Here is a 16,459-nt window from a genome sequence, read left to right as displayed (position 1 = left end):
AGAGACATTTATAGCTAAATGGATGCACATTGAGGTGATACTCTTAAGTGAAATAAATAGGACACACGTGTAAATACCCAATAGTGTGAGAAGCTGAAAGTGTAAATAAGGACTAAAAGGTATAATAGATAATGTGAAATAGGAAGAAAAGGGGCAAAGGGGAAGGGGAAGTGGGAGGGGTAGGGGAAAGGAAAGAAGGGAATGGAATTAATATGAGAAAATGGAAACAAAGTCTTTGTAAATAGGGAGGGATGGAGGAGTTGAAGGGAGGGCAGGGGAAGGGGGAAAAAAATAGGGCCAAAAAAAAAAAAAGGTCGTAATGATATTAGGAATCGAATAGAAAAATGAAATTAAACAAGTAAGAATTAAAGAACTACATAGTGCAATAATAGGACATTTTTCAAGCTCATAATGGCAATGATTGCTTTTCAGAAAAATATCACTTGTTGATAAGCAATGGGAAACTCCTGCAGCCCTGATGGGAAACGAGCACAGCTTTTCTGACAGATAATTTTAAGAACTCTTTTATTTTCAAATTGATTTGTGAGCTTTGTTTTGTGATTTGAAGCAATTTACTGTTGTTTGTTTAAAAAATAAGGTCATCTATTTCTTGTCCTTTTCAGTAAATGACTTTCTTTTCTAAAACACCAAACTCGGCAAAAATAGAAACTGCACTCTCTCCCAGAGTTACCTGTCATGACATTATATACTTGATTGGTAAAGGCCATGTCCAGGGGTCCTTAGGATCAATCTCAGCAACACCCTGACAGTGTGGGCACTCAGTTGCCAGCCACTGTCATGGACCTGGTGCATGTCACCCTCTGTTGGACATCGCATGGGATTTAATGTCCAGGAATTGGTGGCTTGCCCCTTCTCTGTCTCATCCTGTGGTGTTCTGCGCAGGAAGAACCCTTCCTCCAAATGCAGGTCTTTCCTTGAAAAATTCAGCAGGCTATTGCTACTCACATGGCATTTGTTTGCTTGTTGAATTGGAGTGTTTATTGCCCCAGTGAATAAAATGCTCTGAGATACCAACAAAATGACAAATTGAAATGTTCATATGGGTCTGGGAAAAATGCAGACTCTGAAATCTGGGAAATTATATTGCACGTTGGGTGGTTTCTAACCAGTATTGATTTTAACAAAATAAATGATGGCATAATAATGTGGAATTTAAAAATTGACATTTTCATGACAAAGCAAGGCCACTCAATCCTAGTCTGCATAGGGTTCTGAGACTGAAATAGCTTTCTTTGTTAACCAAGAATATTAAACAAACTTACTACCTCCCTCTCCTTCCTCTTTCCCATCCCTATCCCGTGTCTTCAGAAAATCTGAGGAAGATCAGAAATTAACCATTTTTCACCATGCGTGCTGAAATGACATAATGCCCTGTCTTGATCCAGTTGAAATTCCCTCAGTGAGAATCCACCTTGAGGTTAGCTATAGACCACTTTGCAGATTGGGATGGGTCAAGTGAGTCAGAAAAGGGCTTAGTGTGGGCCTGGCTGAGGAAATTCCGTGAGGCAGGACCCTAGTGAGCTCTGGGGAGAAGGGCTGCTACATTAGGGTCAGGAGACAATTAACCCACATGGATTCGAGCTGAGCGTTTGCTTTATTTTCACATTTGCTTTCATTGCTTTCAAAATACCATACAGTAAAATGGACTTTTCCTTTTGGTATTCAGCTGTATGAGTTCCACACACATACAGATAAGAATCAGTTTCAAAATTAGGGAACTAATTGTTCCACTTTCTTCCCAAATCTTCCCATGTTTTTTAATAGAGCCATCATGACTCCTCAATAACCCTTGGCAATCACTGATTTATTCTCTTATGACTATAATTTTGTGTTTTCAGGAATGTCAGATAGGACATAGAGTATGTAACCCTTTGAGGCCAATGTCTCTCAATATAATATCTGTTGGTCTGTGGGTGTTACTGTATTAGTATCCCTCTCCTTCCTGCTGCTCCATAGTATTCTGTTGCATAGATGCAGCACTATTTGTTTATCCATCACTCGTGGGAGGAGATTTGGTGCTTATAGCTCTTGGCTTCCACAGATGACACTGCTGTGAATATTGGGGCAGGCTTTACCACATTGATTTTATTCTACATAAAAAATTTGATAGAATCAAAGAAAACATGGGAAGAGGAAAAATATCTTTTAGGATAGGGTTTTCCATCTGGGAGATGGCTGTAATTAATTACATGTCACAGGCCCTGGCAAGACAAAATTAGAGAAAAAAGAGGGAGAGGGCACCAGTTGTCAGGCAACTGTGTGGCATCTTATGGCATCTGAGGACAAAGACATCAAGAAACATGTGTCTCACAGATTTTTGTGGCAAAAGTGCCATGTTTCCCAGATGCAGGCAACTTAGCAGTGAGGGTGACTGGGTGGAACTGGGAGGGGAGGCTTGATGTCAGGCGGAGTGAGGTGAAATTAGTGAGCATATTAGAGAATCATCCAAAAATAAAATGTGGATTTGAGAATGTGAGTCCCCCTTCTACACAGGAGGAAAGGGAAGCTGTTTTGGTGGTGGAAGGCCACCATCTGCCCTGAAGCCGTGTGTGGAAACTGAGGTGTCTGCAGGCTTGGCCCAAGCCCAGATATTCCCAGCAGATACGATAAATGACTTCTTAACACCTTTGGTTTCCGGCCTGTTATTAAGGGCTCTTTGAGTCTATTAAGTTTTATAGGTCTAAATGTTTAAGTATTTAATAGAGATCACTCGTACTCTTTATGGATGGACTCACTAAGGTAGTGGAGAATATTAGGTCCATGCTTCTAACCCCCTGCAAACTCCTGAGTTAAAGAACCTCAGTTGACTCCAGGCTGGGAGAAAGAAGGAGAGAGGAGAGGTGAAGAGAATCCTGGAGATTCTCTTTGCCTTCCACTGGCCCCACTCTGCAGTACAGAAAGTTTTCTGTCCTAGCCTAAGTGTCAGCTTTCTGTCTTCTCAACTTGTACATTTTACAGTCAGCAAGAATATAGGGGCTCTCTACTTGCCTGTCCTACCCAGGCCTCATATTATTGTTTATATTTTTCCATCCTATAACAAGTTCTAGAAATTTCACCCAAATCAAAAGATGATATTGTTCTAATGATGGGATTCTTTGAATGAGTGCATGCTTTTCAGAGTGTGCTGGGAGCAGGGATAGCTCAGTTGCCTACAGTTGCCTGGTAATAAATATATTGTTGATGTCACTCTGGCATGTTGCTTTCCACACTTAACCTCATATGTGTGAGTACCTGTTTATAGTAGCTTCTGATTCACAGCCTCTTGTTGTGTTTCCTTATTGAATCCCCTGAGTAACGAAACTATCACATAACCATTTTTCATGAGTTTCTGATCTCAAAGTGCATTGTGACCTCTTTGTTCAGTTTCATAATCCACTGGATGGATTATGAATCTGGACATTCTTTCCGGTATTGATAGCCCCAAAATAGAAGTATCAGAGAAGCTGGAGCTGGGAAATGATTCTTGTGAGGGTGTTGGTCTTATGTCTCCTGAGACAAGTTACTATGTTTAAAATAATTTTGAAATGTATATAGTGTTTAGAAATGAAAAGGTGGTGAAATAAATAGGGTACAAAGAGTAGCATTTGACATTCCAGGCAGAATTCCTTGCATAGAATCCAAGAGTGGCAGTTATGAGCTGTGTTTTTATCCCAGCATCTTCAGTGACTGCCCATTGCCTCAGGTAGATCCCTTCCCTCCTCTAGCCTTCATCTCCCTCACTTTTTTTCTTGCTCTCTCTTAAATATTTATGAGTACATCTTTGCAGTACATAATGGTGACATTCCTTGTGCAGAGTTGGTTGGTGCATGCACATAACATATCTTAATGCTATTTCATCTCATTTCCCTCCTCTCCCTCTGTTCGTGATCCCCTTCCCATTTGTGAAAGAGCTGTCTGCCTACTTCCTATTAAATATCTTTTATTATGCTCTTTATAATTTGGTTTTCTCATATTAGAGAAATCATACAATATTTGAGCTTGTGTGTCTCATTTATTACACTTAACATTATGGTCTCAAGGTGCAAAGATAAGGAGCATGTAGTAAATATTTTCCTCCTAGTTCTGAGCAGGTTCTTTGTCTGAGATTTCCTCCTCCTTTGGAGAGAGGCAGAATTCAAAAAGAAGTCAGCTTATTCACATTTAGCATCTCACAGTTTCCATGGAGCAGGAACCCAGGCACAACCTATGGGCCATCTGCTCAGGGTCTCTCAAGACTGTCTTCAAGGTATTCCCAGAGCTGTGGTCCCCTTTGAAGCTGGGAGCCTCTTCTAGGCTCCTGTGGCTGTTGGCAGAATTCATTCATTTCCTTGCAGCTGTGGAACTCATAGTGGCTTGCTGCTTCTTTGAGGCCAGCAGGATAAAAACAAGGATGATCTAAGCCAAATTATCAACCAGGACAGCCTCCACTTTGATGAACTCAAATCCAGTGTTTTAGGACCTGAATGACATGACATCTGCAAAATTCCTTCACTTTGCTGTATAACATAACTTTATCATAGTTGTGACATCCCACCCACGGAGCATCCAGCTCATACTACAAGGGAGGAGGTCAGACAGCACATGTACACTAGAGATTAGGACCTTGGGATTCATTCTGCCTACCACACTAAAGAGATTTCTTTTCTGAAAAGAATTTTCCATCTGTTTTGTAGTATTCCATATTGTTGTAATCAAGGCCATTGGCTACTGTATAAAAATGCTTCAGAGCTTCGTGAAAGTCCCCTAAGGTATGTCTATATCAAGTTCTTTTTTTCTTACAGACATTGGCAGGATTACCAGACCAAGATACCTTCTATGATGTGGTGGACTGCCTGGAGGAGCTGGGCATTGCTGCTGTGTCCCAGAGACACTTGAACAAGAAGGGGACTGACCTGGACTTAGTGGAGCAATTTAACATTTATGAGGTAATAATACATCCCTTCTGTAAATCAATGCACAGGTCTAGCAAAGGTCAAATGATGAGGGTTGCAGGTATCTAGACCAGGGTTCTGACTGTAGTGTCGGAGCACCCACATGACAGGGAATTTTGTAGAAATGCAAGTTCTCAGGCCCATCTAGCCTACTGAATCAGAAACTCCAGAGGTAGGGTCCAGCAGTCCATGCTGCAGCAAGCCTTCCACAAGACTGATGCATTTAAGTCTAAGAACCTTTGGTATGGGGGAATCCTGGAGCTGTTTTATTTCAAGGAGCATGCATTCTCACAGCATTACCTTTACTCAACGTAAAAGGCAGAGGAGAGACAAAGACTCAGAGACAACAGGTACAGAGAGAGAAGTCCAGCTATATATTTATATATTTTGCAGGGCTCAGTGCAAAGTGGAAATTCAGGGTCATTTATGGAAAGAGAAAGTACTATTAAAAATACTAAATGAGGCCGGGGATTTAGCTCAGTGGTTCTGCCGCCTGCCTTGCAAGCGCAAGGACCTGCGTTCAATCCCCGGTACCAAAAAAAAAAATACTAAGTGATCTTTTACTTCTGCAGACTCTACCTTGTTAATGATGGTTTTTGTTTGCTACATTATAAGAAGAGAAAAATTGAAATTTAAAGTTACTACCATGAATTTTGTTGTTCATCTTTTTTTTTTGGTACTGGGGATCGAACTCAGGTCCTTGCGCTTGTGCAGCAGGCGCTGAAACCACTGAGCTAAATCCCCGGCCCTGCTGTTCATCTTTATATTGTGTGATGTCAGTTTAAAATGCAAATATAAGAACATTTAACTTGTGTGCAGAATCAACAAGATTGTCTAACTCATATTTTACAGCTTTTTATATACATATGTTTTATTCTTACCAGAAGAGTGGAAACACTATACAAAATTAACTGTTTTAATTTTGCTTCTTGATACATGTGTGTTCCACCAGCGCTCTGCCTAGAGCTTACTGATAAGCAAGGAAGGGCTGAAAAGGGAACTCTGGGCTGCCCTGTCTTTTTATTTTTTCCTGTCATCATTTCAGCATAAGCAGTTGGCTAGTATGGGAAAGAAACACAGATGAGAAAGGATATGTTAAGGCTCCTTGGGTTGTCATCCTTCTGAGTTCACCTTCACGTATCGTTCAAATGGAAGCATGGCTCTCAGGGTTGTGACACTCCTGCTTATACAGGTGTATAAACAGGACTCCCATATGTCATGTTCCACCTGACTTCTTTGCTCACAAGCAGCAGGAACAGAGGCATGCATATTTCCTCTCCTTGCGCACATGCTCCACAGTGCTACTGGCCTCCATTCACAACCCAAGGTTTTAGATAAAATAAATCCAAGATAGCAACCAAATATCATTAAATCAAGCACAGGCGCCCTCTGAGTCTGGGCCTTGTGCAACTACACAGGTTGCACCCCTATGTCACTGGCTCTGCTTGGAGTTATGCATCTCTATTATGTGGCCTGTTGACTTGAAATAGTAGGGGATTCTATTATAATTTTACCTAAAACATCTTATTCTGTGAGCTAACACCAAGGATAAGATTATCAAATTGGAATTGACTGGTCAGAGATCTGGACCAGTATCTACCTGTACTAATAATTTCAGGCCATGGAGATGCATGTGAAGCAGGGAGAGGTCTGGGACATCCCTTGGGACTCCCAGTGTTCTTTCCTATTCATCAGACATGTGCTTTCTGACTCAGAACAATAGGCAAGGTCTGTAAGTGAGGTTCACAGGTCACCTTGCCTGGCAAGTGACATTCAGCTATATGCCATCTCTATTTCATAGCTCAGAGACATGGCTCATAAATCTATAAATTCTGGGGTTATTTACTATAAGTAATCCTTAGCCAGGGACATCTTGCTAAGGCTATTCTAGAAATAAGGACTCTCAGCAAATGTTCTTAGTCTGTTTATTAGGTAGACTTGTTAACATGCTTACCATGGATTAGACTGGGCATCACCTGCCTTCACCCTTTCTCTGAGAAATATGTATCTTTCCTAAAAAAAGAACAGAAGAATCACAAGTCAGATGTCAGATGCTTTAACTCCTTCATCACAGTCTAAGCATAATATATTAATTTTACCCACTTTCAAATGTTTTATAAACAGAATCCTACTGTGTCCTCTTTCGTTACTGTTTTTGAGACCTATGCAAAAACATAGAAATTTAGCTTTCAACTTTCACTGCCAATGAATTTATCACAATTTATTTATCTGTTCTTTTATTGGATATTGGCTGTTTACAGTTTTATTGCCATGGCAAATATGCTACCATTTCTTTTACTTCTCTTTTTGGTTGGATACAATATTTGAGAAGTTTAGGTATCAGTTTTATTCATACTTCAAAAAAATTTTTGGAAGTTTTTCTTTTTTCTCTGTGCCCTGGAAAAGTTAAAGTGGCATTTCACTCTTCATTTTTTTGATGGTGTGTTAGGAATCCTTGGTAAATTGTATGGACCTACAATGGTGTGTGTGTGGTTGCATGTGTCTATGGTGAGGAAAGTGGAGGAGATTATTGCTAACTATATTTTTTTCCCATAAAAATGGATCTTTTGAACTTCTTTAATGGAATCAATTTGCTAAATTATAATTTCCTAGGAAATTATCTGTTTCAACTGGATTTTTATTTTATTTATTTATTTTTCCCGCATTAAGTTTATTGGTATATTTTAGGTATAAAATACAGTTACATGCATCATTGGGATCTTGTACCATTACATGAGTATCTTGGTTCTTATTTTTTTCCCTTTCCTCTGCCCTCCCTTCACCCCTTCCACCCTTCCCTATTTGCAAAGACTTTGTTTCCATTTTTTTCCTTTTCTCAGGTTTTTTCTTTTCCCTTCTTTCCTTTCCCCTACCCCTCCCACTTCCCCTGCTCCTTTAGACCTTTACTTCCTATTACACAATATCAATTATACATTTTTAAAATTACAGTATCAAGATCTAGGAGACATTACCACAGATTTTACAGAATTTAAAAGGGTATAGAAAGCATATTACAAAAATCTGTTTTGAAATCAATTTGACAACTTCTAAGAAGTACCTTGGAAGACAAATTAATGAAACTAACTCTGGAGGAAATATAAAATTTGAATAGCACCTATTAAAGAAAGTATATTCTAGGCTTGAAAATCTACCTATATGACAACAACAGCCTCATATACATTTTAACTGATAAATTATATCAAACAATTAAAGCAGAAAAAAAAGGAACACTTCTCCCCTCATGTGCTAATCCTAAAACTGGATAAAGATAATAGAAGAAAAACGTATGAACACAGATAGAATTTGTTTAACAAAAAAAATATTAGAAGTCAGATCTGGCAGTATGTAGAAAGTGGTTTTATTATAGGGATGGCAATGTTGGCTCAGCAATGGAAGATCCACCCCCAAAAGTCATCATTTTAACAGAGGAAAGGAAAAAGCCATATGATCCTGTCACTAGTTGGAGGAAAAGTATTAGACTAAATTCTACAGCTGTTCATGGTAAAAGCTATCAGGAGACTAGAAGTAGAACAGAACCTTCTCAACAGATGAAAGACATGTATTCCATACTTCCAGTGAGAACACCTTATATGAATGGAGAAGATACAATGCTTTCTCCCTAAGGTGGGGAACAAGGGTAGATATGCCTACTCTTCATCTGTCCTCAACAGGATTTTTAAATTCATTAGCAAAGAATGTATAGTCTCTTATGAGTGTTTTTAATTTGTTCTTTCAGTAGTCATTTTTCTTTGTTATTTTTTATTTTATGTTTGCGATTTTTCCCCCTTTTTTTCTTCTAGATTAACTAGTGGTTTGTCTATTTTGCTAATTTTTCTCCAAATAATAATTTTTCACTTTCATATATGATTTGCACTGCTTTTGTGACAACTCAGTAAGTTTTGCTTTTATACTTATATTTTCCTTTTTTTAACTTTCTTCTAGATCATTCAGTTGGATATTTATTTTTCATCTTTTAACCATCCTTGCATTCCTATAATATAGCACACTAGTTACGATGTATTCTTTTAAAAAATGATTTTAAAAAGTGATTGTGATTCTGTTTGATATACCAGTATTTTTACACTAGTATTTATAAGATTGGTCTGTAGCAGCTCCCCCAGTTCCTGCTCCTTTGTTATCCATCATCTTTGTCAGCTTGAGCTCACTGTTACACTATCACCATAAGTGAACTCCTGAGTACTCTTGCTCATTGTTCCTGGTGGCTATGTGTGTGGATGTCTCCAGGGTCCCTCTCCTGAATCCTCCTCTGTCCCCAACCTTTCAGTACCTATGTCTCACCCTAGTGCTTCCTTTCACATTGCATGGCTGTCTCCCTGTCCCTTTCCCTCTCTGTGCTTGTATTCTTGTATTCCTTTCATTCGTTTGGAGCCCATTATATGCCACATACTCTTCTGGGGTTGTAAATACACAGATAAAAGATATGTTCCTGCCCCCAAAGAGTCTCCATTCTTTAGTCTAAGACAAGTAGATAACCAATTCTAGAAGCTAAATATGTTGGTATAGAGGGATGAAGAAGGTGCCAGAGACCTCTGACTATGTCTGACATGTTTACCAGAAAGCCATGCATGAAATGCCACCAGCCCTACATGAAGCCCTTACTTTTTTCTCATGACTGAAACAAAAATTCTACACAATCTTCATTTCTTCACTTTTGAAAAAAGCAGAGTCTCTAATGTTGCAAACAAAACTGGATCTTTTCTGGGCTTCTTTCTTTCCTGTGTCCCCCACCTTTGTCCCCACATTTAAAAATTGATTGGTAAAAACTGTATCTTTCCTCTCTACTCCTATCATCATTTCTCTAACTCTAGCTGTCATTTTTCTTACCTGGACTATTGTAATGTCTTCAGATTCATTCATTCATCCGTTAATTTTTTCCATTAAGGAAATTAAGCACTTTCTGTATGCCAAGAACTATTCTACACCTGCAGTGTAAATAGCAGTGAATAAGACAGACAAAACTTAGGAAAGGGTGGAGGGGGTGAAGGGAGGGCAGGAGAATGGGGAAAAAATAAGAACCAAGATACATCATGTAAAGGTACAAGATCCCAATGATGAATGTAACTGTATTGTATACCTAAAATGTACCAATAAACTTAATGAAAAAAAAGACAGACAAAACTGCCACCCAAGGGAGTACCCATTTTAATAGGGTGCAGGTGATGACCAGATATATGAGTGAGCTGAGAATCTGAGATTGCAAGCGTGTCTATGAAGGTAAGAGACTGATGTGGTAGGGGTAAAAAACTGAGGCAGAAGCAAGGAAGGCCCATAACAGAGAATGGCCTGAAGGAAGACAGTGAAGGGGAGAACACTAGAGGAGGGCTAATGGCTATTGGGAGGGATCAAAAGGAGATTAGGATGAGTGATGGGTGGGGCCTGGCAGAGCAGCCTGTGCAGAGCCTGGAGTAGCTGGCATCTTCCAGGATCTGTGTCCCACATGGCTTTTTGCTTGCCTCTTCTCCCTTTCTGACTCCTTCTGAGAACAAGATGATTCTCCTGAAATTTCAGTCTATGTCATTTCTCTTTAACATGTCCATGACAAGGCTGTATGTGTATGCCTGTCCCATCGAGTGGCTTATACCACCCAATAGTACTGTCTCATGCCTCTTGATGGGACAGTCATGCATGTACCACTGGTGGTTCAGCTGCCTGATGGAACGGTCATGAATGAATCACTGTTGATTCAAGCCAGTGGTAACATGTTAAGAAAATAAACAAAAATGAATGAATGACTTTTTTGTGAATTTTAACCTTTTTGTGACCAGCAAGATAATATCTCAAACTCCTTGAATTGAGAGAAAAGCTTTCACATTCTGTGGGTTTCTTTCTTCTGTGGTTTCCCCTCTACCATTCGCAGATGCCCCTGAAATTTTGGCCACATTCGACTTCCCCTGTTCTTGGACATGAAAGGCAAGTCTTTTGGGGACCCTTCCTTTAATCATTCTCTCTGTTGGTCTGGGTTGTTGTTCCTTCTCATTCTTTGGCTGACAAACCCCTATTCCTCCTTCAGAAGTCCTAAGATGTTACCTTTTTTCACAAAGCCCCTTGACAAGGTGAAAGGGCCCCTGAGCTTGTGTTTCCTCATTATTCATGACCAATAATAGAATATCTTGCCTGTATCCACAACACTGGCTAACAGTTCAGGACGTATCGCCTGCCTGTTCCTCTTTGAGCTACCCTAAGTCACATGTCTCATGGTTCCAGGGCCCAGCAGCACAGGTGCCCAGAGAAGTTCAGTAAGTGCTTGGATGAAGATCTCCTTCAAATAGCACACATTTTATGACCGTGTTTGCAGATGCTGTGGTGAAGGAAGGGGTGGTTTACTCAGAAAGTGGCTACCTTCAGGGCAATATGCCCTGAGTAATAACTCAAGGTGACAACTGAATGCTTCAGGTAGCAGGCAGAGTCAAGATCTTCATTCCTTTCTGAAAGTTAATGCATTTAAAAAAATATTTACTGCCACAAGGCAGCCAATGTTAGTATATACAGGGGCAGCAAGAAAGTCTACGTGCAGAGCCAATATTTTCTCACAAAAGACTTTGAGTGTTCTCAAGTGCCTGCAGAGAAATTGGGTAGACTTCTAGAATTCTTCTTAATAGTGGAGGACGTCTGGTGGCCATATGTCTCAGACTTTCTGGGGGCAGGCCCAATTTCATGTAACTTAATTCTGTTACCAAAAGGTGATTTGATCCATGTTTAATTAAATTCATTTGAATTTTATAGCCTCATATGATTTTTCAAATACATAAATTGCCAAAATAAAAAATCTTGTCAGATTATATATTTTATCTTTTGGTTCTGAAAATCTGAAGACTTTAAGGTAAGGAATAACTATTACTTTTAGAATTAGTTAATAGGTCCAATCTCTTAAGATTCTTCCTTTTCATGAGTGATAAAAGATTTTGGTATCAGTTATCATGTCTTGCTATACAACAAACAGCCCAAAACCTAATGGCCTAAAACAACAATCACTAGTAATGATTCTGTGGGTCAGGAATTTGGCCCTGATTCTGCTAGGAGGTTTGCATGTCTTTGCAGTTTCTGGTGTCATAATGGGCTTGATGAACTAAGATGGCCTCATTGACCTGGTATGGACTTTGATACTGGCTGTTAGCTGGCTGTGTATCTTCAGCAGTCTCGCCCATACTTCTTCACATGACAGCAGCATTCAGAAAGGCAAGGCCCAACAAAAAACTTCAAGAATGTGTTGGTATCATGTTTACAGATGGCTTCAAGAACAAGTCTAATGGCCACACTTAGACTCAGTCTGGGAGGAGATGACACAGGGTGAGGAAGCAGACAGGTGTGATTCTCTTGGGGCCTGCCACTGTGATTGTTGACCACAGCCTGTCATCAGGACAGATCCTTGGTGAAAAGTTACTAGTACTAATACTTGACCTAAAAGCTGACTTGAGTTGTATAGATATGGATTTAAAAGAATATATGACGTAGTACAATGGTGAAGTATTGCATGTGTTATGGAAAGATGGCTGCCTTCCATGGCTATGAGCAGCAATATAATGATACAAAGAAATGGCAGTGGTTTTTTATCTTCTTCAAGAATGTTCAGATTGCTGAAGTATATCTCACTGGTAGAACATGTGGGTAGCATGCACAAAGCCCTGGGTTCAATCCTCAGCACTAATTAAGAATAAGAATGTTCAGATTATTAGACATGTGATGATATTAAGAAATCATTATTTTAAATGGGGCAATGGTATGGTGGCTATATTTTTCAAAACTTCTTTTTAAGGGATATATTAAAGTACTTAAAGCTGAAATGATGTAATCTCAGATTTACCTTAAAATTTTTTACTATAAAGTTGAAGGCACAGAGTAGGATATAATGAAAGAGGCTGACTATGAGTTGATAATTTTTGAACTATAGTGGGTGATAAGCACATCATAGTCCATACTCTTGTCTATAATTTGTGTATGTTTGCGGATTTCCATAGCAAAAAGTTTTTTAAAAACTGTTTTAAAAATTAAAATTTAACTATCACACATATATACATATATACACACAATCCCACTCCTGAGTATTTTTCCAAAAGAATTGAAGTCAGGCTCATGGAGAAATGTTGCTTACTACCATGTTCACTGCAGCACCATTCACAATAGCCCAAGTGTGGAAACAACTGCAATGTCCATGGATGGGTGGATAAAGAAAATGTCCAATACATATATGCACTGGGATATTATCCAGCTTTTAAAATGAAAGAATCTTGACATTTGTAACAACATGGATGAACAAGATGACCCGATGCTAAGTGAAATAGACCAGTCAGAGGAAGACAAATCCTTTATAGTTCCACTCAGATGAGGTAGTTAAAATAGCCAGACTCAGAGAAGCAGAAAAAAATAATGGTGGTTTTCAGGGGCTGAGGGGGAAGAGGAAATAGAAAGTTGCTAATCATCAGGCATAAAGCTTTAGAAATGCAAGATGAATAAGCTCTAGAGATCTGCCAAACAACATTGTTCCCATGGTTAACCATATTTTGTGTGTGTGTACTTAAAATTTGATAAGAGAATAGAACTTATGGTAAGTGTTCTTACCACAATAAAATAGAACAAAAATGTTTAAAGTTAAACAGACTGTTTGGATCACTCAGTAGCCTCAAAGACTTGTAGCCGTTGTCACTGTAACATTAAGCTGTTCCTAACTGTTCTCTCAATTAAGCAGGGAGTGCAAGCAATCAGTCATGGATCCTGGATCATATTTGCTCCTCACTTGGAGTTTTTGTTTACAAGCAGTGTTCTGCATTTAACCAGAAGAATTAGAAGCTATTTGAGGAACAAGTTGCACTATCATTTGGCTGTAATTAGCAGTCTGTCTGCACAGGCTCCATCTTACTCTGTTCCTCCAGAGGACACTCATCGAACTTGTACTTGGTCAGGGCTGACACCACAGATTCTGAATAAGCTGATACTGACAGCTGTCCTTTCCAGATGTTTTCTGTCGCCTTTAATACTAGACTCCAAGCTGCATGCTCCCTAGCATCTGAAGAATTTTGAAGTGCCACCATACCCATAATTGTGGATGTGACATCTCTTTCATCATCACCAGACACTGGTGACTATAGAATTCTTATTAAGACAAAACTATAAGTGAATGCCTGCACCAGCTTTCATAGTACATTGTGCTGATTGCCAAGCTCAAGGCTGTCATTGGGTCCCCTGGAATTCTGCACTTATTCACACCCTCTCAACCTTCCTCCTCCTCCTCCTCTTCCTCCTCTTCCTCCTCCTCCTCCTCCTCTTCCTCCTCTTCCTCTTCTTTCTCCTGTTCCTTCTCCTCTTCATCTTCTCCTCTTCCTTTCCCCCTTCTTCTAGATAGGTATTTTGTCAAGGATCTGAACTTCAGAAAGCTTCAAATGAATTCCACTTTATGACACTGCCTTCACATTTTCCCAAGATTTCTCTTTTTCGTTAAACTTTCTGGTTATCTTCCTCTTCCTTAACACAGGGCTTGCTTGAAAGTAAATTTTACTTTCTGCACTTACTGTGTGTCTCTCTGAAAGAAATTGTAAGAGGAATGTTATTTGATCCTTGGATCTCTGAGGTTGGACAAGGAATTAGAAATATCTGAACTCTACTTTAGACCCTAATCTTATCATTCCAAATGTGTGCTTAATAAGAAGCAGAATCAACACTTCAGGTCAGGGTAAGTTCAAATGGTCTAGAGTTTTTATGTCAGAAATGAAGGAAAAAATAATTGACTAGAAATATTCAAAAATGCTGCTCTTGGTTAGGTATGTGGTCATTCTCAAACTTTCCCCACACAATGCTATTTGAAGTTTTAAAGTTGAGATGACAAGTGTGATTAATCAAGTACATAATTTCATTTCTAATTCCTTCAGGGACAGTGAAGAAGCAGAATTTCCAATAAGCTTTTATAAAGAATGAGCTTTAGGTGAACTTTCATCCAGTCTTGCTTCAAACCTCTCAGATTTATGTTTGACTAGTGAATTCTAGGGGGTTAAGTAGTCAAAAGGTTATTAAATTAGTTTCATATATCTAAGAGCTTATTATAAAATGTATCTATCACAGAGAAGAGTTTACCCTAAGTCCATCTCATCTGAAAGCTGGAACTGGAGGAAGGAGGAGGTAGGCAGATGAAGATGGATGCACCCCTATTCACAGGCTATGGATGTCAGATGCCATTCGGCCCTGAAAGACTGGGATGGGAGTAGTTAACCTGACCCGCCTTCAGCTAGGCTTACTTCATTAGAGGAACACAGGTGTGAAAATTTTGGACATGGGGCATTTGATTTTGCAGTGGCTAGGTTTTCTGTGATAGGCAAGGTTAAAGTCAAATAGCATGTTTAGCTGTGTGGCTTTTCACATTACTTACCCAGTTTCACACGTGGCAGGATTGGTTGTTCCTTAGGCTCAGGGCTAAGGAACTTGCACATTTGGGGACTTGGGACCATGAGATCCACAGTTGCTGAATCAGAGTCAGCTGAACTTGGTGGATCCTGGCCCACCTGGGTTGCCTAACCTGCTTTTTTGTGTAATGGAGGAGTTTATGGGTCCTAGGCTGCTTCATCTAAGAGCACAGTAGGGGGAAAACAGTCATACTGTATTTCTAGAGTACCAGCCACAGAGAAGCCCTGACCGAGATGTCTGAAACCTGTTTCTGCATCACAAATCTACAAGTGCAAAATTGTTCTCACTCAGTGAACCAGAGTGAGGGCAAGTAATTTTCTCCAGGTCACACCTGGTTCGTTAATGACACAGCCACGATGAACACAAAGGTCTGGTCAACACCAGGACTGGTGCTTTTTTTTACTGTCTGGCTTTAGAGAATATAAGCATAAAAAACTAAAGAAAGCAGAGATGTAGCTAAGCATGGTCTGCAGCTGGGAGTAGTGAGAGAGGCTGAGGCACATAGCTGGCTGCCAGAGTGGGCTGGGGACTGTGCAGAAGTTGAGTTCCAGCTGGAAGTGAGAAGCTACAGAGTAGAATCCAGGACAGAGCGAGGTCAAGAACTAGGCAAGCTGCACCTCTGAAGAGGGCATAGCTAGACACTGGACTAAAATATCCCTTGGGAGAGGCAGAGGGTAACGGATATGGTGCTAGGTGACTGTGGTTTCCTCATAAAATCAGAAGTGGCAAAGGGTAATGTAGTTATTCTCTGTACAAATATGATTCACTTTAAAGAAGACATTTTTAAAAATCCCTTTATTCTTAGAGTTCAATTCTATTTCTGTTGTATGCCTTTGTACTGCCTGTGTAAGCTGTCTAGTGTAAGTGTAGGCTCCACCTGGACCCTGAGACTATGACTTGAGGGTAGCTGAAGGTATCCTGATAGTGCAGCAGCTATCAGCCAGGATTCTAGAGTCAAATGACATACACCAGTGAACGAGGCCTCTCAGAAAGATGTCCAGGGAAGGCCACCTCTCACTGTCCTGGGTCTTATGGCCCTCGCCTCTTCTGTACTTTACTGATCACCCTCTTGGAGAAAGGTGGCTCAGGTGTGATCAGGGTATGCCCCCCACTAGGTG

The 16,459-nt window shown here is 39.9% G+C and overlaps 1 protein-coding gene across 18 annotated transcripts in view; it reads left to right on the top strand.

Annotated features, from left to right (window-relative positions):
- The window catches only part of Fhod3 (formin homology 2 domain containing 3), a 497,386-nt gene that overhangs the window by 336,201 nt on the left and 144,726 nt on the right, over positions 1-16,459 (top strand). For all 18 annotated transcript variants that reach the window (XM_087189308.1, XM_087189306.1, XM_087189305.1 and 15 more), the window contains one exon: positions 4,782-4,925. In XM_087189308.1, the coding sequence (XP_087045434.1) occupies positions 4,782-4,925 (144 nt within the window). The remainder of the gene's footprint in view (positions 1-4,781; positions 4,926-16,459) is intronic.

This window comes from Heterocephalus glaber, unplaced genomic scaffold (genome assembly GCF_053883595.1).
Source record: "Heterocephalus glaber isolate CG9 unplaced genomic scaffold, H.glaber_assembly_v1.0 deba00000331, whole genome shotgun sequence".
NCBI lineage: Eukaryota > Metazoa > Chordata > Mammalia > Rodentia > Bathyergidae > Heterocephalus > Heterocephalus glaber.
The sequence above is the reverse complement of the archived record's forward strand: the minus strand, read 5'-3'. Positions and strand labels throughout refer to the sequence as shown.